Source organism: Notechis scutatus, chromosome 1 (assembly GCF_049901735.1).
Source record: "Notechis scutatus isolate UNSWTSFEM ecotype Mainland chromosome 1, rNotScu1.2, whole genome shotgun sequence".
Taxonomy (NCBI): domain Eukaryota; kingdom Metazoa; phylum Chordata; class Lepidosauria; order Squamata; family Elapidae; genus Notechis; species Notechis scutatus.
The window spans coordinates 35,196,735-35,220,381 of NC_142009.1; the positions used below are offsets into that span (position 1 = coordinate 35,196,735).

Consider the following 23,647-nt stretch of genomic DNA (forward strand, 5'->3'; position numbering starts at 1 on the left):
GTGGTAAGTGCTTCTAATGAATCAGTTAATTTATAAATTGTGGAGGTTCATTACTATCGTATACAGGTGGAAAAGTTTAAAAGGCATTGTGAAGGACAGCATTTTTAAAGAAACTTGCATGATCTTAAAAAGTTGAACAAAGAAAGAACTGAGAATATATTATTTCTTTCCAGGTTTTTGCCTGATTATTGCACTGCCAAAGCAGTTTCTATTTCACATTAAGCCAAGAATTTGCCTTGACCACTTTTAATTCTCCATGTAGACTAGTCTCTCCCACTGATGTATTAACTCCATAATCCCAAATCTTCACACATCAAGACGATGCAAAATCAGGAACTCTTTGAAAATAGATTTTATTGCGGCTGAGCCCAAATAATTACAAAAGCTATAGCAGTAAAGAGATGTTGGACAGGATTTCTAGACGAAGCCAGGTTCAATTGAGAGCCTGTGGCTTTCAGGCTGATTTTCAGAGCACTCTTGTAATGCTTTGTTCTAAATGGAGTTTTGAAAAAGGTTTCTCTTTTCAAACAAACACAACTCTTCTTTTATCATTTGAAACAAAAAAAAGACATCAAAACATCAAATTTTCTTTTAATAAATAATTTGAAACCCAGGCATATTTTCCATAATTCAAGATTAACTAATACCTACACACAGTATAAAATGAACTTTTGGGAGTTTATTATGTATTTTCTACCATCGTATTTTATAAGCCAGACCAACAACCATAGCTACTTTACACATTGGTCAGGGCTCCAATTTCTAGATTGGGGAATGAATATGTTTTTGCTTTACTGTAACTTTGAGGTAAAGATAGAAAGAGTTCTTTTCTATCTACTGATGTACAGCAATATTACACTATACTAACCAGCTAGCAATGTTGATATTGGGAATAAACTGAAAAGTTCTGTGTAAGAACATTATAATCTATAACAGATCTCTAATCCAGCAGAAAATCTCTAATTACTTAAAAAACAATAGTTCACAATACAGAAATATAGTTCTAGCAAGTTAAAACTAGCCTGTGGGCTAGAATTCAGCTTGACAAGTAAAGAATTATTAATTCTGAAGCTAGTATGGCTAATGAGTCTTTTTTCCTGCAGCCTTCCAAACCCATTGTTTTATTTCCTCTGCAATAAATCCAGTTCTTTAGCCAAAAGATCAAAGTGATAACCAATAGAAAAGACATAATGCAATAAGACATAATGCGAACATATCAAAGACAGCCATCAGTCCAAAATGCACTGAGGCAAATTCTATTCCTTCCAGAGCATATAATCACTCTTGATTCTAGCCTTGTGATTTCCCTACACCACTACTCATTACCAATATCTTGATATTTTTGCAGCCTATCCAGAGACCAATTACACAATTCTGAGTTTCCAGTAAAGGATTTCTTCCTTAGTCAAAGCATCATTGGATTTTTGAAACAAGTGTTGCAATTTATAAGAATACACTGAAATCTAAGATGTTTAAAATCAATTCAACATTTTGCTGCTCCTTGAATAACACTGACACCTACTGGCTCATACATAGCAGTTGATTCCTCCCTATTTAAAGATTGTCATTTCCATTAGTCCTGTGACGATTATTCAGTTACTGAATAACCCTCCAAATGTTTCACAACCTTGCCTTTCCAATACAGTCTTTGGGAGTAAACCTTGGTGTATGGGCCTAAGAACTTAAATGAGACACCTTTTCTTCCCTTTCAGCTAAAAAACTAAATGACCAACAGAATTTTGCCCATTTGCACAAGCAACTGGTAACTGATGTTACAAGGAGAAAGTTTCCTGCCTGAAAAATAGCAACAGATATATTAAACAACAAGTGGGAAATAAGAAACATATTTGAAAGATGATGAAAATAATCTATCCTGGTTTTGGTTCAAAGCAAAATAAGCATCTTATCAGAATCGAGCTGGAGACCTTGGAGGTCTTCTAGTCCAGCCCCCTGCTCAAGCAGGAGAAGCTATACCATTTCAGACAAGTGACTGTCCAGTCTCTTCTTAAAAACCTCCAGTGATAAAGCATCCACAACGAGTACCAATTCAACTGACAAGGATAAAGTTAGTCCCTAATACAGACTTTGATATGTGGCATTCTTCTGAATGTAACTGCCAACAATGAGTGACACTGGTCTGGTACCCTGATACAGGAAATATCCAAAAATTATTATCAAACTGCTAAAACAGACTCATCATCATTCAAACAAGGGGTGGGTGGGGAGAAAGGAATCTTCAAAACACAAGAACCAAAAAGCTTGACCCATATATACAGTGCCATTTACTTTGCACAATCATTCCTTCACAGTCCTAGTGCTACAAATGCTCCTACCCTCTGTGAGCTTTTGGCCTTTTTAAAAGGTGAATCATGTAAAATACACGCATATGTACTGAATCACAAATCTCACTTTAAAAAACTGTTCAAAAACCCAAATATAGTTTACTCTCAAGAATGAACAGCTATGTTGAAAATATGAAGCCAAATGACCTATCCATCTTACCCACATATAGCAAAACCTTTCTAAAATAGAAACAACTGTGAACCACTTGCCCAACACTTCAAATTGAAGAGCACTGACAGCACCAGCGGGGAAAATGGAAAACTACACAGAACAAAACTGCACAGACTGTCCACGCACTTGCCATAGTAGAATTTGTATTTCCTACACACTGATAAAGGAAGCAATCCGGTAACAGCTATATTTGCGGTACATTCAAGAACTATGACTAGCTAAAACTTTGTATTAATATAAAGTAATGATGGCATTTTTGTTATTTTTATATTTCTATTTGTTTATACCAAAGCACACAGCTAGAACAATTAAAGTGATGACTATCAGTTATGAAAAGAAGAAATTTGAAACATCTACATTTGAGGAATTTTTCCCTGTGTAACTCTTAACTGTTTGATAACATTATACTCACCTAGAAATAAGGGTGTGGTGGCATCATTAGTGACTTCATTAGGATCAGCACCAGATTCCAGAAGAATAGCAGTACATTCCAGGTTTCCCCTACTTGCAGAAAGGTGTAATGGAAAAGTACCCTCAAATGTTTTGGATCTTATGGAGTTCGCAGAGGGTGCTGCAAAGCATAATATAGTAAACTGAGTAAAGAATAACACACAAAAGTTGGAGAAATTGCCATTTTCCATCTCTTCCTAACTGCAGTTTATCTACATAAACAGAATCACAATATGGTGGGCAAAGCATGTGTTTCTCACATAAAAAGTTCCACTTCACATCTTCATTTAAAACAATCATAACTTCCTGTTGTTCCTAGGAAGAAATTCTGAGCTATTTGGACAATCACTCTGAACTAGTACAAGGCAGCTTTATATTTCTTATCTAAACATGCAAAAAACGAGCATATTTTTTTTGCCTATCTGCCTCCTGTCTGTTTTCCCTTAAGAAAGTAAAGACATCCTTTTAATTAGAAGGCATTCCCTTACAATGCCAATTTAGGATCAGTATTGCATTTTAGCTGTTTTTATTAATCATTTTCTTTTCTACAAATACCATACAATCTTACAATTACTATTTTACGGCTGGAAATAGTACTGAAATATAATGAAATATTTGTCTACCCTATTCAATATTCATTAAGTTAAAAATTAGCAGAAGTCATTATGTCAAAAATCCTCTCAAGAAGAAAATAATTCATGTAATATACCTTGATCCTTCAAAAGAGTCTTATAAGAAATCATTTTATAAATATAATAAAGGCCTGATTTGCATGTAGCAATAGCACTTAGCAAAAACACAGGTACATTTTCCTTACTTTACATTTTCCATACTTTAAAAAAATTTCCTGCTGAAAAAAAAATCTGTTCTTACAGTATGCTCTGAACATACTTTTTAGCAGATTTTAAAACTCTTATCCTGAAAAATGTAGTTGACTGAAGAACAGAGAAACTGTTCTTCCTTGATTTGTTCATTATTATAACAATAGTTGGGGTGATGACCTCACAGAATCCCACTAACTCAGTGATTCTTGATTTAAAAATTTCAGTAAGTATATCTCTCACCTGGAATGCTATGACAGCTCAAGACCTAGCAAAGGCAAGGTGACATGGTAACATATAATGATGTTTTCCAATGCTATATGCCAGAGATGTCAAACCTGATTTGAGGGCTGCATCAGAGTTGTGTTTGACCTCGGGCGGGCAGAGTGGGCATGGTTGGGATGTGTGGCCAGGGTAGGTAGAGCCAGGGTAGGCGGGGCCAGCTCAATGTCACTTGTGTTGAGGGGCCTGTGCTTGGGGGGCCAATGGACCCGAGCTCCATTTGCACTGGCAGAGGCACTGCAGGCTGGTCCTTCACTGTTTCCAGGGCAGCCTTGTGGGCCAGATCTAAGCCTCCAGGGGGCTGGATATGGCCCCCAGACCTTGAGTTTTACACCCCTGCTGTACACAGACAATTGGCAGATATGATTAATCTACTCTTCATCAATTAGATATCTAATGGGAAATTGGAGTCAATTGGAGAACTAATACTATAAGGCTTAATTTTATCTTCATTTTATATATATTTGTAAATAAGTGGGAGTAATCTCCTTTAAAATCAAGGGAATGGAGATCACACATTATTACAGCCTCCAAGAGTCATAGTAGCAATAATGACACTAGAGGGAGGCAGAAAAATATTTGGCCATATTTTGAAGGAATTTAGATGAAATGTGTTAAAAAAATGCTGGAATCCTAGTGCACCTGTTTTGCTTGCTACTTAGGATAGAGAAAAACCCAAAAAATCATGTCAAATTTTGACCTTCTGCTCCTCGAGTATCAGTAACTCAAGGTACTGAGAGTATGGTTTAAGGGTCAGTTCTTAGGGTTTTTGTAACTTCTGAAATATCTACCTGTTTAAAGAAACTAAACTCCTGGAAAAAAAATGGAGTCTCTGGAATTTCCCATTACTCTGAATCAGAAAGCATATAAATATCACTACTGCTGATACATTTCTCCTTACCTGCTTGAATTAAAAGCTTTAGACATTCATTTCTGTTATGAAATGCAGCTTCATGAATAGCCATCCAACCTCTGTTATCAGAAACATCAATGCTGTATCCTTTTCTGATTAGTTTCTTCAAAAGTTTAACATTGCCTTCTCTGGCTGCTAGCCCAACAGCCGAACATCTATCAGAATAGGCTTCTGTAAAATCCATCCTAACAAATTGGGGTAGGAGAAAATGAAGAGGAATAGCCCATGAACTTAATGGAAAAAAATACAACAGTGTATTATTTCAATAAAAGTTATCCTCATTAGAATATAAATCTACACAAATATATCTGATAGGCACACCTACAATAAATTTATTTTCAGAAAGTATTAAGTACATCAGAAGGCCATGCCCAGAGTATATACATCTCGCAGGGTCACCAAGGCATGAAGAGCATCCCAGCCAAAGCAAACAGACCCATGTATCAGGCAGCAGCAATGTAGGAAAATGCTGGAAGAGAACAATCACTTTAGTAACAACAGTAAAGGCACCATTTCATGTGTGAGAGAAGACAATGGTAAACCACTCCTGTATTTTACTAGAAAACTACTTGGGTAGTTTAGATGTTAGTTATGGTAACTGATAATATAGAGGCTGGTGCTGGGCCTCTGATGCTGGTCAGATGGCAATCAACATGCTACTGAGAAAGAGTTAAGGACTTTCCATAGTGTTCATGTCAGATTGATTAAATTATTCAGGACACCTAACGGTGCCACATAGAAAAAGAAAATGCAAAGACAGAATTATAGTGGGAAATGCAACATAGAACTACATGCTCACATTTTAAGTTAACTGAAATGGACTGTTGTGGGTGATGTTCAGTAAGATCACATTGCTTACTTCTGTAGTGCTCTGAACATGAAAAACAAAGAAGGAGCAACACTCAGATCACGCTTTGTTTAGGAGTTTTGTTGTGCAACCTCTCTTCACAGGGGTGAACTATCAGATGAGTCAACCCATGGTACCTAATGGATCCAATGAGGTTTCAGAAGGCACCTGGGCAGTTTTCCAAGAATCTGACTGGCACTTGTCAGTTAAGACTGATCATCCACTAAAATAAAGGGGAAGCTGAAGAGTTTGACCAAATTACACTGGAGTGATCTCTCTCTTCTCACAGATCCAATACTGCTCCTTGGAGCTTATGGAGATGAAATCACAGAGGAAGACCCATTTTGAGTCCAATGACTAGTAAGAGTTCACATCTGTATCTACACAGTGAAAATCCAACAACCAAATTTAGATATTTTGCCACTTCGTTGTGTCTGATTAAAAAGACAATTTTCATAAAAAGTCTGAAAGGCCCACTGTGAAGAATTTTATGACTTCTAGCTAATGAAACCACTCAGATTCAACAGGAGTTGAACTTCATCTGTACAGCATCAACAGAGGTAACTGGCCCTTTTCACAAGTCACTCACACACTATATAAAACAAACTTATGTAACTAGCACAAAATCAGAAGGCTTTCTGGAAATTTCTTTATAAACTTTGAAGGCTACCCTTTTTAAATTCATCATAAACAACTGCAAAATCTCTTCCAAGTAATAATAATTCTATTGTCACCAATATTCATTTAATGTTTTGAATGAGTTCACCCAATATCAAAATCATTATGGCTCACAGTACACTCAGCCACTATGATATATGACTACATAACAAATTATATAGTTTATAATTCACCCAACTGTAGTTTGATTCATCACTAGTGCAATGTATGAATACACGCCTAAGGTAAGAATTAATACTGATTATGGCTTGGGCTGAAGAGACCAGAAAGTTGCTGACTTGGGGCTGATCACAAATTGGTCTTCCTCAAAGTTTGTTACATGAACGGCGATCTCCACATCGGGCATTCTAAACTCCCAGAAGGAAAAGGGGAGAGAAATGCAACGATTAACTGAATACGAATTAGGATACTGACCCAACTGGATTCAAAGCACATACTCAAGCATCGCGTAAAGTTACAGGTTACATTCGTGCGGCAAAGTCAGCAAAGAGCGAGGACGCCTCCTTTGAGACTCAACGGGCTGCAGAACCCGAATCCTCACTTCCCTAGTTTGAAGTTAAAACCCGCTGCCTGGCCCAAGAACCTCAAAGGGGAAGCTTGGCGCAACCCCCTTGCCACCACGACGGTTCCACGTCGTTGCCGGAGCAGCCCGTAGGGAAAACGGGGAAGATGCTTCCCTCAGCGGGCTCGGCCGCTCGACGTGGGATATTCCGTAAAATGGCGGCGGCGTCTTGTTAAAAAAACAAAAAAGGCCGCGCCAAACAGCCGTCGCCAATCCGGCTTGCCCCTCGCCGTGCAGGACGAAGCAGCCAACGCGCCTCCCACTTCTCCTTCCTGCCCTTGCCAAAGAAAGAGCAGGAGCCCAGCAGATCAATGGAACCGATCACAGCCCCGCTCCCTTCATTGCCCGCTCTTCTCACCCGAGATCTTCGCCGGGGTTCCCGGGGCTTCCTTTCTAGGAAAGGAGGGGCAACCGCTCGGCGCTTGGGGCTCGGAGCAGCTCTCCCAAAGAGCAACAGAAGCTTTAGCCGAGCTGGAGCAGCCGGTTGACACCCAGCCTTTCTTTTCCTGGCTCAGAAGGGGATGCCGGGAGCTGTAGTTTGAGTTCGGTCTCCGGCAAAAAGCTCCCCAGTTCTCCCGGCGAAACAGTCAGTGGAGGGGCACGTGGTTAAGTGGAAGCGGAGCCCGCTCGGAGGTTGGGGCTCTTTTGAGCGCGGGCCCTGCGCTCTGCTGTGTGCTCTGCCTGCTCAACAAAGGTTGGAGAGAATATGCAAAGCCCTAGCAGCCCCCAGGACCGCTGTTGCCCGTCCCCTCCCTCTTCCCCAGTCAGCGAAGCAAAGAGTGACGGGGCTAGAAACATGTGGGTGTTTGGATATGGCTCTCTCATCTGGAAGGTGGATTTTCCTTACGAGGACAAGATGGTAGGATACATCACGGGCTACAGCAGGAGGTTCTGGCAAGGCAGCACGGATCACCGTGGAGTGCCGGGCAAGGTGAGCTGCGGTAGGCAGACGGAGAGGAGAAAGCGGGGTTACCTCGTTTGCCCGCTCGGTGCCAGCGGGCCACTGAGAGATGCCAGGACTCGCTCTCGTAGTGGAGAGAAATTGTTATCTCCCAGGTGGGAGCTGGGTTGGAATCGAACTGGGCCAGAGAAGGAAAAGGTTTGGGGAGGTGGACCTGTGCGACTGACAAGAGCTGACCCGCCAGCCATCCAGTTGCAGAGGAGCTTGGCAAGTGCCTGCGTGCCCGCTGGTCGGATTGATGTTTGTGTGCAAAGCCCGAGTGCCAATTTACTACGGGTACAGCGATTCCAGAACCTAGGTGCACTTTTTACACGCACAGCCCAGCGCCTGTTGTTGTTGGAATAATAGAGGGAATGTGTTATTGTTTGTCTCCCACAACTATTCTCTATGCATTTAACTTGTCTATTTTATCTATATACAGTCAAACCTCGAATACTAATATAGTTAACAATGCAACTTGGGTACAATTGTTTTTTTTCCCCCATTGGGGAAATGCAGACAGGACAGTGTATCTTGCAGGCAACAAGAAAAAAGACAAAGTTCCCAAGCTATTTTATTTTTTTGATATGGTTGCACTACACTTCAATGTGTGGGTCACCTTCTATAAATTTATATTTGTTCAGATTCCTTCAGAGCACACTATGAAGGAAACTTCAATGGCAAGATTTGGTTTTCTGCTAAAAATAAAATTACTGACCTTGCATATCATGTTTAAATCAAAACCCATGGATAATGCTTGGCTGTATTCCAACATGTTATACCAAAACAAAGAAATCACATTACAGCTTAAAGTGATGGTCTGATACCCACAGCATAGTAAGACATAACAGGATTTGTTTAGTTTTGGCTTAGCGTGTATAGTTTAATAATAGTTATTATTTAGCATATCATGCAATATAAACATGTGATCATCTCCTGAGCAACATATATTTGTTGTTAAATGACAAAAAAAGTATTGTCTCCCCCTAAAACTGTCTTGAGGTATTTGCCATTAGCAAGTCTTTTAATGGCTGCATCCATTTTGTTCCTGAACGTAATTTGAGAAAAAGTTCAGACTATTTCATAAAAGAAATAAACGTGTCATAAATGCACAGCTCAATCCTTCATGTTTTCTCTGAATAGGCTACACTAAGCCAAATGAGATTGTCTAGTAAATAAAACAAGATGAACAAAGTTGTTTCAAATATTTAAAGACCAACTTCCACTTACTACATGTGGATTTTTATTGCAAAACAGGAACATAATGTGCTCTGTGTAGTGGGATGAGTTGTGCATCCAGTATTTTAAAACCTGAAATGGGAAGGTAGAATCTTGGATACCTAGTTTACTGTGCTGTGTAATTCATTCCTGTATATAGAGGGTTTCTGTATATTTGGGGAAACAATTTACAACTTTCGAAAGTGATACTATCACAGAACTGGCAGACCACAATTCTTCTAAAATTACCAGACAAGCAGTGTTCCAAGGTTTCCAGGGTAAAATGTGGGTTTGCACTTTATGCTTTCAGTGAATGTTCTTTTGTTTGAATAAATGTTACTTTTTTCCATATTTCAGTTGAGAGGTCTTAAACCATTAAAGTTTTGGACATCACATTTGGTTGCTATGAAGCCTATGGTGTTCAATTTTTTTAACTGCATTTATCTATAGAGCTTACTAATCAACTGATAAATTCAGACTACATTTCCATTAAAATGAATATGTGAGAAATATTAAAACTAATGAAAAAGTTGAAATTGGGTGGCCAATTAATTTGTCATTGTATGATCAACTGACAAGACAATAATGTCTCTACAATGAGTCTACATCATTTATACTTATGTCCCCATTTCTCTTTTTATATAAATGTATCAATAATATGGTGAGCCCAAAGTTTGTTCACTAAGAACATCCTAATCTGTAACCATTGCATCCTTACCAAGAAATAAGCTTCAGTGAATTCAGTAACGTTTTACAAAGGTCCTAATTTCTGTACGCATTCTGACCTATGATTGCTGTTTGAAACAATGTTAACTTCTGATTATATGAAAGAATTGTAAGAAAATACTATGGTAGCTGTTTATTTTCCATTTCTTTGCTTCTTTATCATTATACTAAATAAGAAAATTCTGATTAAATGAACATCCTTCAGTATCTTTTTTGGACAGAACAAATGAGGAAAAGTATAAGAACCGGTTTGGTCTAGTAGGTAAGGCTCCAGGCTAGAAACCAGGAGACTGTGAGTTCTAGTCCCACCTTGAACATGAAGGCTGATTAGGTGAATTTGGGCCAAGATCCTGCACGTCCAAAAAGATGTTAGGAAAGAAAAAAAGAGAACAGAAAGCACATGCATCTTTTGGAGCTATCCGTAATCCTGCAAGATTTTACTTACTATGTGCTCAGAGCGCTTGTAAGCCTATTAATAAAACAAACATTGCCTGTCATCATCAAAATGTTGTTCTCAGTCCAGTTTTGTGTAAACATGTAAAAAAGTGTTCTTGATGTTCATGAGACTAGAATGGCCTCCATCAATTCACAGTCAGGTAGTGTACCGATGGAGAAAATGCAACACGACTGTTACTTCCAAGACTGGTCATCCAACACAAAATTTCCCAAGACCAAACCTTACAATTTTCTGGGAGATCACAAAGAGCCCAGAGAACAGCAAACATCAAGCCATTCTTGCACTGAACAATGCACTGATGTCAGTGTTCATGACTCTAGCATAAGACAAACACTGAAGAAGAATGATTGAATGGAAGGTTATCAAAGAGGAAACCACTGGTTTCCAAAAAACACAATGCCATAAGTTTCAACTTTGCCAGATGATCCAGCAGGCTACTAGAACAGAGTTCTGTGGACAGACTGAGATAAAAATAGAACTTTGGATAATGAAAAAAAAATATTTTTGAAGAAAATGAACTATTGAATTCCAGTAAAAATAATTAATTGTAAGCATAGTGATGGGAATTTTCATGGATTGGAGCTGTTTTTCAGCCTTATGATCCTGACAAATTATAATTAGGGAGGAACTAGAGATTCTGGAAATAGCAAATTTTACCGTTGGGAGGAGACTGCTGGATATTTACAACAGTTAGCCTAACTGAAAATATATGTGACCTAAAACAAGGTGTTCATCTAAGACAAGCCCAAACTATCAATGAAACAAAGCTGTTATATAAAAGGGAAAGGGTCAAAATACTTACAAATCAAACTACACAATTGGTTAAAAAAAATGCAGAAAGCATTTGTTGAATCTAATCTAATAGATCTGAGATGAAGTTTAAAGCACACTGCAGCTCATAGTACAGCAGGGTTAAGGATAGTTCTGAAATGTTTACAAACTTACTGTTGTAGTATAACCAAGACAAGGACATGTTGCCCAGTATGCATCCTTTCCCTGTTTTTTTATTGGTTTGCTATTTTATTCCTTCCATTTTTAATAGAGATAGTATTTCGTAGTGGCTGCATCTGAAACTTTGAAATAGAACTTGATCCAAAATGCAGTAGCGTGTGAAGTTTTAGGCATCCCATGGTTTGCCCATGGTACGCTGATGCTATATAAGCTACACTACCTTCAATTTTCTTTTTGACTGCAATTCAAGATTCTTATTATCTCCTTTAAAGCCCTGAATGGCATGGGGCCAGATTGTTTGTGAGATCACTTAAGGTTATTTGCCTTCTCCATCAGATCAGAGTGGGCTTGCTCCAGGTTCCTTCCCTTAAATGTTGCCAACTAGCAGGCTCTAAGTAGTCTGCCTTCTTGGTAGTAGCCCCTGCCCTTTGGAACAACCTTCCCTTGAGATCCAGCAGACCCCTATCCGCTTGGTTTTCTGAAAAGCGTTTGAAGACTTGATTTTTCCAACAAACTTGGGATTGCATCTGGCTGGGCCACTGCAAATTTTTATGCTGGTTCTGGTTTTTGTATGTGTTTGTAAACTACCCACCATTATGGTGTATAAAATAAGCTATTTAAATCTTTAAAATAAATAAATGTTTTTATAGCATATGAGTAATATGTGGAACAAGTACTTCCTACAAACCACCAGGGATAAATCATTCTGAAGATTCTGCATATAATTTGTATGGAGTTGTGTGCAAACCAGTAATTTTCACTTGTTTCTGTCCTATAACAAACCATAAACATGGAAGTATGACTTTCAATCAAACTACTGAATTATATCAACAGAAGCATGTTACTATTCATTTTTATATGCTACCCATAGGAATTAGATTGCCCAATGGCCTTTCAGTTTGTACCAGAATTCTGTGGAGTTAAACCAAAGTAAGCAAGCATCATGGACTAACAACCTGCTTTTTGTGGTTAAACAGAATTTTAAATAGTTAATTTCAAGCACCACCAGAATGCACTGGATTTCATTCTTCTAGGTAATTTGATATTATAAGAGAATTGTCTGTATTGATCTAGATCATTTGTTAACTTGTGGGGAATTTTTAAATTATTAGGTCAAATTTTAAAATGTTTGTTTTTATGCCAGTACTTAATCATTCCTGTTTAAACATAAAAACAGATTTTTTTGGAACCACAACCACTAATTTTGTCAGAATGAAGGATTTTAGTTATTAGTGCAGGTATCTGTATAATTATAACAATATGCTGTTCATTGCCTACTAAAGCCCACTGATGCATATTTCTCCAACTTTCAGGGATTTCTCAGAAAGCCATATTTTGAATTTGTAGCCTAAATAAAGGACTGATAATAAGCTATGGTCTAGTTATTATTTGAAAATGCTTTTCAGAAAGCATTGCCTGCCATAAGTTAATAACAATACCTATGAATTAAGATTAAAACAAGTAAAAGCCTTTTCTATTTTCATAAAAATATTTGAACAAAAATATTAAATTTTACAGTACTTTGAAATCCAGCGTGCCTCTCGCTATACAAGGATTATAGAGCTGATAAAATTCTAAATAGTATTTGTACAGCAGAGGAAACAATGGAGTTCAGAAACATCCAGCAATCTAGGAGAATGGCATTGACAAGGCAAGGCTATGTTATTTACTGCTGTATATGCAGCAGATTTGTCAGTCATCAGAAATACTGACTGACTTCAACATAAATGAGCCAATACTTAAAAATAATTGGCATTCTTCTGGGATTAGACAATATGCAACAACATTAATATTCAGTAGAGCTTACACCTTTCAAATAATGTTGTTTGCTTGTTATGCAAATTCACATCTGCAGTCTGAAATCCTTACAACAAATTTTGAAAATTTATTTAAAAATATATGCTTCTTATAATATTTCAGCATAAATTTAGAACATCCACAGTAAATTAACAAAAAAGTATTTTACGGAATACATTTTTGCATTTTTCTTTTCATCTGAATGCCAAAGAAAGCTATAAAGATTAAGGTTTTTTGATACAAATTAGTACTAAGGTAGATAATGGAATATACTACAGAAATTAGAAAATTGATGTACAACGTTCAGATTAATCATCTAAACATCTTCATGATTGGATAAAACAGTACCTATGTACTTCTGAACATTTAATGAAAAAGCGACTTAATTTAGTTATCAGTTAATGTCTAGACTGTGAACTATTCTGTCTTTTTAAAAGTTCAGAAAAATAGTAATCATGAATACAGTAATAGTAATATGAATACAGATTCTTAGGTTGTTGACATGAACACAAACTAAAGGAGGTAGCACCTTAGCTTAGGCCTTTTAAAAAGTTTGTAACTAAGGTAACACAATGCCAATTTTCCCACAGCTGTTTTTTTAAAGGAACTATAGATAAGCCCCGTATGACAGCAGATATTGCCCCTGTGACTGGGGTGCTATAGAAACCACAGTCATGTTCTTTTGCATTGTCAGTTCTACACAGAAATTTATCACCAGTTGATTACCCCTTTTATGTACATTTCCAAGGCACTCTAATATTTTCATTTGCATTATCTATTAAATAATTACATTTATTTCTGTTTTGCTACAGTATGTATAAACTTTGCCTATAAATGGTTGCCAACAGTTATTGAAGTTAAGGGATTATTTTGCTTTATTTTATAGATATTTTTATTAGCCAACGACCAATACAAAGTTTCTGTCTGTCAGTACCAATTTTCTAGTTATTAGATACCAGATGGCCACATCTTAACAGACAACTGGGCACAAAGATCCCATTTGTGGTAGACAAGTCACTTCATGTACAAATGTGGTCATTCTTACAAGTGCACACATGAATACATTTCTAAGGCCAAATCTCATTTTTCAAATTTATTAAACAAACTTAAGGACCACCAAACTCACATCTAGGTGACTCCAAGGGGCTTACAACATTAAAAACCACAAATATAAAAACACATAACCCCCTCCCCTCATGGTAGCAGCAACACAATCAAATTAACCACAATTGGCTCCTGTAGATGATCAGCTGAGCCTGAGGGTGGGATCAAACACATAATCAGTTTGGAATGTTTACACCCCCCATAAGAGAGCTTGAAGTCTGTTAACTCTTATATGGAGCCAATTCACCTTGATCATTAATAGATCAGATTCTTGTGTATAGATAGCATAAAATAAACTTGTAGCATTTTGAACTCTATTCTGGTTCCCAGTTTCTTGTACCTGACAGCTTCAGCTTCATTTGGGGTCCCCAGATCTGTTGCCTTTTAGAAAAGCAACAGGACAGAGGGCCAGCCATACCTCAGCAAGAAGATTTTCCACAGAGAGGTGGCCACCACTGAAAAGACCATTTTCATGGTCCCACCAGATGTATATCCCCAACTGATGGGACCCATAACATATCCGGTCTTCCTGTCCTGGTAGGCTAGGTGGATGTAATAGGGGAGAGTCCTTCAAAAAGTCCAAGCCACATAGAGCTTTAAAGGTGATAACCAGCACCTTGAATTCTATCTGGAAGCATATTGGCAGCCACTACAACTCCTACAAGAGAGATGACACGTGCAGAGCTTTAAGGGCCACTGCATTAATGAACCAACTGAAGCTTCTGGATACTGTACTATGTAAACTTATAAAGCACATTACAACAGTCCAGATGGGTGATGACCAAGGCATGGGTGACTATAAGAAAGGCATGTTGGTCATAGTTGTGCAGAGACTGCCACCGGCTCCTCAGGCGAGGGTCACAAATCCAGAAGAACTCCCAGATTATGCAGTGGGGCAGTTTGGGGCAGTGCAATCCATCTACAACCAAAGATGGCAATTCTTCAAGAGCCAAAGAGCCCCTAACCCAGAGCCACTGTCTTGCCAGGGTTTAGATTTAGCCTGCTGCTCGTCATCCAGACCTGAACAGCCTTCAGGCAAATTTCATCACCCATATGACTTTACTGATGATTACAACAGGAGGCAAATCTAGTAGTTATGGGCTAGGGGCAAATTTAACATTTTGAAAACATAGTGGTAGGTGGATTCAGAACATAGCTGTCATAGTACTGTATGCATAGCCAATCTCACAATACTCATTTATCAGAAAACAAGCCGAGCTTCATTTCCCAGTAAAATATATGTGCGACTCAAAGATCACATAATTCTAGAGGCTTGTGCTTTGTAGCATGCCTTTTACTATCATCATCATCTTCGTGTTGTTTTTTTAAAAAGCTCAGATAAATTAGAGAACCTAGCGAGTGAGTTGCCCGAGAACAAATCTGTGAATAAAAAAACTTAACTGGAACAAAATGCAACTTTTAATTTATTTTAATTGATTTATTTATGTTCAGCCTGTAATATTTTTATAAATAACTTAAGCAAATATACTTAATACTCCATCCTCCTATTTGCCCTACAATATCCCTGTGAGTGGGTTGGACTGAGAGAGAGTCACTGGTCCAAAATCATCCAGCTATATTCCATGCCTAAAATGGGATTAGAAGCCAGAGTCTCCTAGTTTTTAGCCTGGTACCTTAACCACTAAAACAACTGGCTCATTATCATACAACATCTATATTATAGAAGCTACAATGTTTACCAGCTTGTTTCGGGAGGCAATTCGTGGTGTTGTAAGAGATTATTACATTAATAATTAATAATTATTACAGTAACAATAAGAGTTAACAATAAGAGATCTTGGTATCTATGAAATCCCAAAGGTTCTTTTTCAAGAGGCAATTGGACTTTCTGGTTTTTCTTTGAAGATGTTTGAAGCTTCTTGGATGAGAAGTAAAATGTCTGCAAAGAAAAACCAGAAAGTCCAGTTGCCTCTTGATAACAGCACTTTTGGATAACCATGACCTGGATGACTGAGGATCTCCAGATATCTGTGAAATAATTTCTACTTGGGAACTCCAAGTAGGATCTGCACGGCAAATAGAACTAGCACACTTAGAATATCCACACATCCCAAAAATCTATAGAAGGGACTCCACAAGCAATCGCTCCTGGACCTCCCCTTCTATGGAAGCAGCTGTCTCCTAAAATAAGATGAGCATCTTGTTATTGTAAAGTCTGGAAATATTTAATGACAATAAATATGCCTGAGATACATACAGGCACTGCTTATTCATTTGTTATTGCTAGTGAATTTAATTATTTTGCTTGATTAAACTAGCCTAAAACCATACAAAACACTTGTACATAAATGACTAAAAATGAATTTATGATACAATCTGCATTCTTAACTAATCTAAGCTCCTCAGTCAGCAAATATACCATCACTATGACAGTCAAACACTTTAAAGTTATATTTCATTTATTTAATAATCCTGTGATTTGGATTTTTGTTTTACAAAAACTTCACTTTTGTACTGGCTCTGACAATTAAAGTTTTTACTGAATTTTTGTTTGTTTTGTTTTTAAATTTTAGCCTGGAAGAGTTGTGACACTTATTGAAGATCCTGAGGTATAGTAGTTGCATTTTACATACTCTATAAATATGTTTTGGCCTCAGTAGTAGTATGAAGCTGCCCTCTTAACTCTGATAGAGAAAATGAGAATTTTATACTGAAATCTTATACATATCAATTGGGATATAAATTCATAGATACAATGTAAATTACTGCAAAGTAAACATGCATAGAATTTCAATTGTTATCATTTCTCTCCAAAGATATGTAGAAGGAAGTTCAAAGTGATGGTCCAGGAATCATCTTGAGGCTAATATGTATCAAATTGACATTTTTCATAGACAAAAGCCCTATTCCTATAGAAAAGTGGTCAAAATAGTATACAGCTATTTCTAAACCATTCAGTTGAAGAAACTAGTTCAATTTTCTTGAAAAAGTCTCTTAACATGCATAATATTAGTCTCAAATAAATTGATTTCTGTTCACGTTTGAGATCTTTTTTTTTTCTTTCCTGCCACTTCTCTATTCAGCTTTTATAGATAGTCCTCAACTTATGACTGTAATTAAGCCCAGGGTTACTGTTTTAAGTTCTGTCAGAATTAAGCAGTAATAACATGACTGTGCCCAATTTTATGACCTTTTTTGCAGTGGTTGTTAAACAAATGCAGCAACTGTAAAGTGGCCACTACAGCCATTAATCCATTGTCCTCAATGGGCTTTTTTTTCAAGGAAACCAGAAACAAAGCTAGTTTCAAGCAAAAATCATCATAAATCACAGTAATGTGACTGCAGGATGCTGCAAACAGCTGTAAACGTGGGCTGGTTGCCAAATGCCAAAAATGCATTATTGAATATGGGCAAGTTAAACTAAATGATAAATAATGTATCATAAGCAATATGTTTCAAACAGTTGTACAAATAATCCATGTGATCAAAATTCAGATGCTTGGCAACTGCCTCATATTTATGATGGTTACAGCGTCCCAGGGTCATGAGATCGCCTTTTGCAACATTCTGACAAGTAGAAGCATGGGGGAACCCGATTTAGCTAACAACTATATTACTAATTTAACAATTGCAGTGATTTATTTAACAATTGTGGCAAGAAAGGTCATAAAATAGGGCAAAACTCACTTTAAAATATCTCACTTAGCAACATAAATTTTGGGCTCAATTGTGGTTGTAAGTTGAGGACTACCTGTACTGAAGTGTACATTAGGACTCCTGGAAAATGTATATATAAGAAAGTAAATCTATTAATTTAATACTATTTGCCAAACAACAATTAACTTTCTTTTCATCTCCATACCCCTATACCCTTAAAACTGTGTGGCAGTTAACAAGAAATTGTATTGCAATTAGTGGTCCCATAAGTTATTTTTAATATTTAAACACAAGGATTCAGTACCTCATTTCAGCATCTCCTTATTCTTTATTCATGCTTGCCAAGGTACAAGTAGATTTTTCTTAATGGCCCTAATTAAGACCAGAATTTGTGACTTCAACTGGCCCACCCACTTATTTTCCTTCATCTCTTCCCAAATACCTTATTTGCCGGCGTATAAGACGACTTTTTTGCCCTGAAAAAGATGCCTCCAATTGGGGGTCGTCTTATATGCCGGGTCGTCTTATACGCCGGCAAATAGTAATTGGGAAGCACTGCGGCTGCCCGCGGCTGAGGCACTTTTGCGCACGTGGAAACAAACCCGTGAAGCCGAAGGAGCAGCCAGCCTTCTCCCAGCTCCCAAGGAACGAGGCTCGCACCGCCCGAGCTCCGCTGAGGTATCCGGCTGGGGCTGTCAGGAGTTGTTACCGCTGGCGCGGCTCCGCGCGGCTCCAGTCCAGCGTTGCCTCGGGAAGGGAAAGGCAAAACCAGGAGCCGCTGCTGCCATTGCAAAGCGCCGCCGCGGCTCTTCCTTTTTGCCTTTCCTTCCCGAGGCAACGCGGGACTGGAGCCGCGCGAGCCACGCCAGCGGTAACAACTCCTGACAGCCCCAGCCGGATACCTCAGCGGAGCCCAGGCGGTGCGAGCCTCGCTCTTGGGAGCTGGGAGAAGGCTGGCTGCCCTTTCAGCTTCACGGGATTCGTTTCCACGGTAGACAAAAGTGCCTCCAAAAAAAAAGTGCAAAAGTGGAAGGCGTGCGGAAGAGGGGCGAGTATATAACAAACTATATTTTGAGTGGAAATGTTGGGGGTCGTCTTATACGCCGGTCGTCTTATACGCCGGCATATACGGTACATCCTGCCTCTCCTTTTAGAAATTAAGAAATAATCTATGCAGCAAAGAAGTTTTGGCTGTAACCTAAACTCATGAAATTAGAAAAAAGGCAAATAACTCTCTGGAAAATTATTTATAAACTTAGGAGGCTATCATGTCTACATTTATAGGTAGTCCTATATTTAGGACAAGTCAGTGATCTTTTGAAGTTATGGTGGACCTAGCAGCAGGGGTGGGATCCAATCAGTGTTAACTACCGATTTGGTGATTTACGATTTGCGTAATGTTCTGTTTATAGTACACAGAAAATAAACAACTGTTCCCTTTCTATGACCAGCTGTTAAATACTGCAACACTGGAGCTTAAACTACAGTTTTACATAGATAGGCACCACTAAACCTACTTATTTAATGTAAATTTGCCAAGGATCAGAAATTAAAAATGTGAACCATGAAAATCTCACTCCCATCCTCAAATCATCTGCAAACTCACAGGTGAATAAAATTTTCAACTTTGTGTTCTCAAATCTACATAAAGAGCAAAAGTAAAAACTTACAGGGCATTACAGAATTATTGCAGCATTAGCGAAAATACATGTGAAATGTTTTATAAAATAAAAACTGTGAACTAAAACAAATAAGCTCAGTTCGTATTACTATTATATACCTTTATTTCGTCTAAATTAGGGGTGTTCACACAAAGGACCACTCTTGACTTCTAGATGGTATGCTAGATGGGACCCTGTAAAAACCAAGATTAAAAAGTGGCTAAGATAAAAATAAAAATCATTTTGCCATAGTTTAATTGTGATATAATATACATTACATTAAAATATGTACCGTTTACTTATGATGCACTGAGCAGTTTCTCTTAAAAATACAGTTGGAGACAATATTTGGAGGAATATGATCATTGCATATAGGCCTGAAGCCACAACCGGGTATATCTTTTCTAAGTAGCATCAGTGATACTCCCCCATATTTATATTTTCTTGAGAATAAATATGAATGACATGAAAACAAGGAGGTTTGAACACCACTAGTTGTCCTGTAATGCTGCCGAATTTATATCAGAGTAATGGCAGCTACAACCTTTTGTACTTGACAAGATCAGCAAAATGCAACACAGTGTCTGTCACTGTGAATTCTTCTGTATTTTTCTGGTAAGTTTTTTCATACTGCTGTGCAGTTAGATCCTATTATGTTAGCAGACATCTTCCTCTATAAGCAAAGAATAGTTTAGCTTGGGGTTTTTTTCCTCTTTCTTTTCCCAGCATTTGTATTACAAAACAAACTCCAATCATTGCTAACTAGTTATTTCAAATCAATACCCTGTAATCATCCTAATAGTGCAGTGTTAAAATAACTAGAAATTAGCAATATTTTAGCTTATCTCTATCAATCTATCTTGCTAAATTAACAGTACTTGTTAGATGAAGTACCTGCACAGAGGTGTCGGAGAGTAGAGTTCTTAATCACAGTAAAACCCTGGAAGAAAATGTGAGAAGGGAAGAGAGCCAGTGAAGAATTGGAAACATGGGTTTAAGAATTTGCAGTTCCCTCATTAATGTCCTGTTTTCTAGTTTTTCATTAAATAAGTTATGTGTATGCATTACTGACAATAATGGTTTGGAAGAGTGACCTCTGCAACTCTTTGAAAGAGTCTGATCTTTGTACACTTTACCTTTCTGGTTTATTCTTCTATAGGGCTGTGTATGGGGTGTTGCATACAAACTGCCAATAGGACAAGAAGTTGAAGTAAAAGCCTATCTTGATTTTCGAGAGAAGGGTGGATATAGGACTACAACTATTGTCTTCTATCCCAAAGATCCTGCAGTGGAACCTTTTAATGTGCTGTTATATATTGGAACCTGTGAAAACCCTAACTACCTCGGACCTGCACCCCTAGAAGAAATTGCCGAACAAATTTTTAATGCAGTTGGTCCTAGTGGAAGAAATACAGAATACCTATTTGAACTTTGCAATTCCCTCAGGGATCTTGTACCAGAAGATGTGGATGAACATGTTTTTACTTTAGAGAAACTAGTAAAGAAACTGCTGGAACAGGAGCAAAACAAACCTGTATAACAGTCGCTTTGCAAACGGTTTCTTCACTATCAGACTAAGTTTATTCTGTTTATATTGTTTATATAATTTGGAAATTATCCATCAAAATTTTAAAAAAAATAGTTTTCATATTTCATTGAGGCATCATTGTCCTTGTGCAATAGAGCTTTTTAAAATATTTAAATTTAAGAAGGAACTTTGAATTTCCATAAAGTTTTAAGAATGCTTTTCTGTTCATTTCTCAAATTTGAATAACTTAGGCCTGATTTAAGTTGAAAGGAAACTTTAACTTTAAATTATTAGATTTTGTTTTCCTTTCTAAAAAAAAGTTTTGAACTAGATTCTTCACTTAGATATGGATGCAGTCCTATGCACAAAAGGAAGTCCCTTTCAACAAAGAATGAAATGCATAGGATTGAGTGATGTGTGTTGACATAAATGTCAGTATATTCCTTCAAAAATGTTCCCAATGGGATTTGTGGATTACAGCACTGAAAGAACAATTCTTTGTACACTTGTTTAGGATTAAGTCCAACATGGTACAAAGTAAATGTGTGTAGGATTACATTGTAAATGGCAATTATATCTATATGAAGGGCCTGGATTATTTGTACAACTGTTTGAAACATATTGCTTATTATATATTATTTATCATTTAGTTTAACTTGCCCAAATTCAGTAATTTATATATAACTATTTGCTTAGTGATATGAGGATCAAATAGTTACAAATGAAAGGAAACTGCATTTTGCATTCATGGTTTCGATATCGTCAGAGATGTATACTGATACATCACAAGGCTTTCTCTCATTTTTTTGAAAATGTAATCAGGGAAACAACTTGAATCTAGAGTAATAAGTATGTAACAAAACTCCTATCCATAATCATTGGGCAATTTTCAGAGATAGTCAAATTTGCCTTTATCCCAGTAATTAGAGCTCCATAAATTAAAATTCACAATAACCCTTTGCTCAACCTTTACTATGCCAAAATGATGTTGTCACCAATACCTAATGATATAGTTTCACAACTTCTTGCTTCTAAACACTCAATAGCACATTGAGGTACAAGAATATTTCTTCTTCATTTTTTTTGTTTTTAGTGACAATCCTTAGTTTTTATAAATTTCTATGCATTTGTAAAGCTTTCACTATGAATACTGCCCTTTTCTTTGTACACTCTAATTGGAAAAAAATTGGAAGTATATGGATTATGCAGCCCAGCCCATTTGAAAAGCAGAGGATCAGCATTTGAAACACAAGAGCGCATTTTTGACACTATTGTATAGTAATTCCTTTTTTCCTCACAGAGGGACTGACAGAGATCTGACAAGCATCTAAATAAGAAATAAGCTCCCTTAAAAGCCAAACTTCCTCAGAAAATATTGGCACATAATTTGCAGCATAGGTTTTGAATGAAAATGTATGCTGTAAATTTCCAAGTCTAGATATTATCATTAATTAACATAGTTCTAGTTGTACCTGGATAACTTATTATAATTAACATAATTATATTTTCTACTAACAATTTGGAAATGCTTGCTAGAATTTTTCACTGAAATAACCACTGCAATGATAAACTTGTCAGTAAACAAAGGAAAATACATGAGCTCCAATCTATTTCCAATCTCTTAAAGACATATAAAAATGTTATTATAACTCCTCCCATAGACAAGGATTTCAAAAGAGAACACTCTATGGAATGCCTCTTTGATGGCTATAGCTGGCCAGTAAATACTCTTTAAAAATTCTAGTAATTGTGTCTCTCTCTCCCATAGTGCTTTGAACTTGATATTTATTGAAGATTGTATTACATATATCTAGGCCATCTGTGACAATATTTTGAAACCATGTCAAAGTATTTGAGAGCCCAAATTAAAATTTACACCAGGTAAGCATAAGCTGTTGATTTAGTTTAAATCAAATCAGCCAATTTTATTGGCATCCAGAAGGCCCATAAGCAACTTACAAACACAATATAAATTAAATACTTTACTTACTAAACTGTTTTATTCAATGTCAAATTTAGATTATGTTTGTAAGTTGCTTTTGGGTCTTTTGGATGTAAATAAAATTGATTGATTTAGCTAAATGTACCTCTTTTTTCAGGATTCTGTACTTAGAGTTCAAGTTGCATAGTCAAGTTGCATAGTCAATTGCCAGGACTTCTAAACCTTCTCAACTTCCACTAAAATGGTTATCTGCTGCAATAACTTGATGATTATCTCATAACAACCAAAAACATTTCCGTCCTAACTATGCATGTACATCTTACAGTTTCAGTTCTTTTCTTTTAAACTTTCAACAAAAGCATAAACTGGTTCTATGTTTCTGTCATTTTCATAATGAAACTTATATGATTTTGCATTAGTAATACAATAATTATGGTTTAAGCCCATACGGTGTTTCTCTTCCTTTGTTTAACAAATACTTGCAAATGTTATGCTGTGCTGATGTTTGTGTTTTTGAAGGCATCTATATTCAACAAAGTGGGAAAACCTGAATCTGAAGGGTATACTTTTAATAAGGAGTTAATCAAGAGATTACACAATGAACAGGAGTTCTGATTCAAACCATAAATGGTATTTCC

General features: G+C 37.1%; 2 protein-coding genes across 10 annotated transcripts in view; one reads left to right on the forward strand and one right to left on the reverse strand.

The window, feature by feature from the left end:
* ASB3 (ankyrin repeat and SOCS box containing 3) overlaps positions 1–23,647 on the reverse strand; it is a 62,195-nt gene that overhangs the window by 33,148 nt on the left and 5,400 nt on the right. The window contains exons 1-4 of one of the 9 annotated variants that reach the window (XM_087960822.1): positions 7,426–7,526; positions 5,780–5,841; positions 4,969–5,165; positions 2,927–3,085 (exon numbers count right to left, since the gene is read on the reverse strand). In XM_087960822.1, coding sequence (XP_087816948.1) covers positions 2,927–3,085; positions 4,969–5,165; positions 5,780–5,781 — 358 coding nt within the window. In that variant the 5' untranslated portion in view covers positions 5,782–5,841; positions 7,426–7,526. Of the gene's footprint in view, positions 1–2,926; positions 3,086–4,968; positions 5,166–5,305; positions 5,450–5,779; positions 5,842–6,919; positions 7,571–20,433; positions 20,480–23,647 lie in introns of those variants that run through there. The other 8 variants (XM_087960846.1, XM_087960833.1, XM_087960839.1 and 5 more) reach the window with 8 other exon arrangements.
* On the forward strand, positions 7,609–23,617 carry CHAC2 (ChaC glutathione specific gamma-glutamylcyclotransferase 2). The gene is made up of 3 exons (XM_026676699.2): positions 7,609–7,998; positions 16,795–16,830; positions 20,699–23,617. The coding sequence occupies exons 1-3, from the start codon at positions 7,774–7,776 to the stop codon at positions 21,077–21,079; spliced, it is 642 nt and encodes a 213-aa protein (XP_026532484.1). The 5' UTR covers positions 7,609–7,773; the 3' UTR covers positions 21,080–23,617.

What these genes read in the sequence shown, in the direction of transcription:
- CHAC2 (XM_026676699.2), top strand. Translation starts at nt 7,774, where the DNA reads ATGCAAAGCCCTAGCAGCCCCCAGGACCGCTGTTGCCCGTCCCCTCCC. An exon ending in ACCGTGGAGTGCCGGGCAAG is followed by an intron (nt 7,999 to 16,794) that starts GTGAGCTGCGGT and finishes TTTAAATTTTAG; the next exon opens with CCTGGAAGAGTTGTGACACT. An exon ending in CACTTATTGAAGATCCTGAG is followed by an intron (nt 16,831 to 20,698) that starts GTATAGTAGTTG and finishes ATTCTTCTATAG; the next exon opens with GGCTGTGTATGGGGTGTTGC.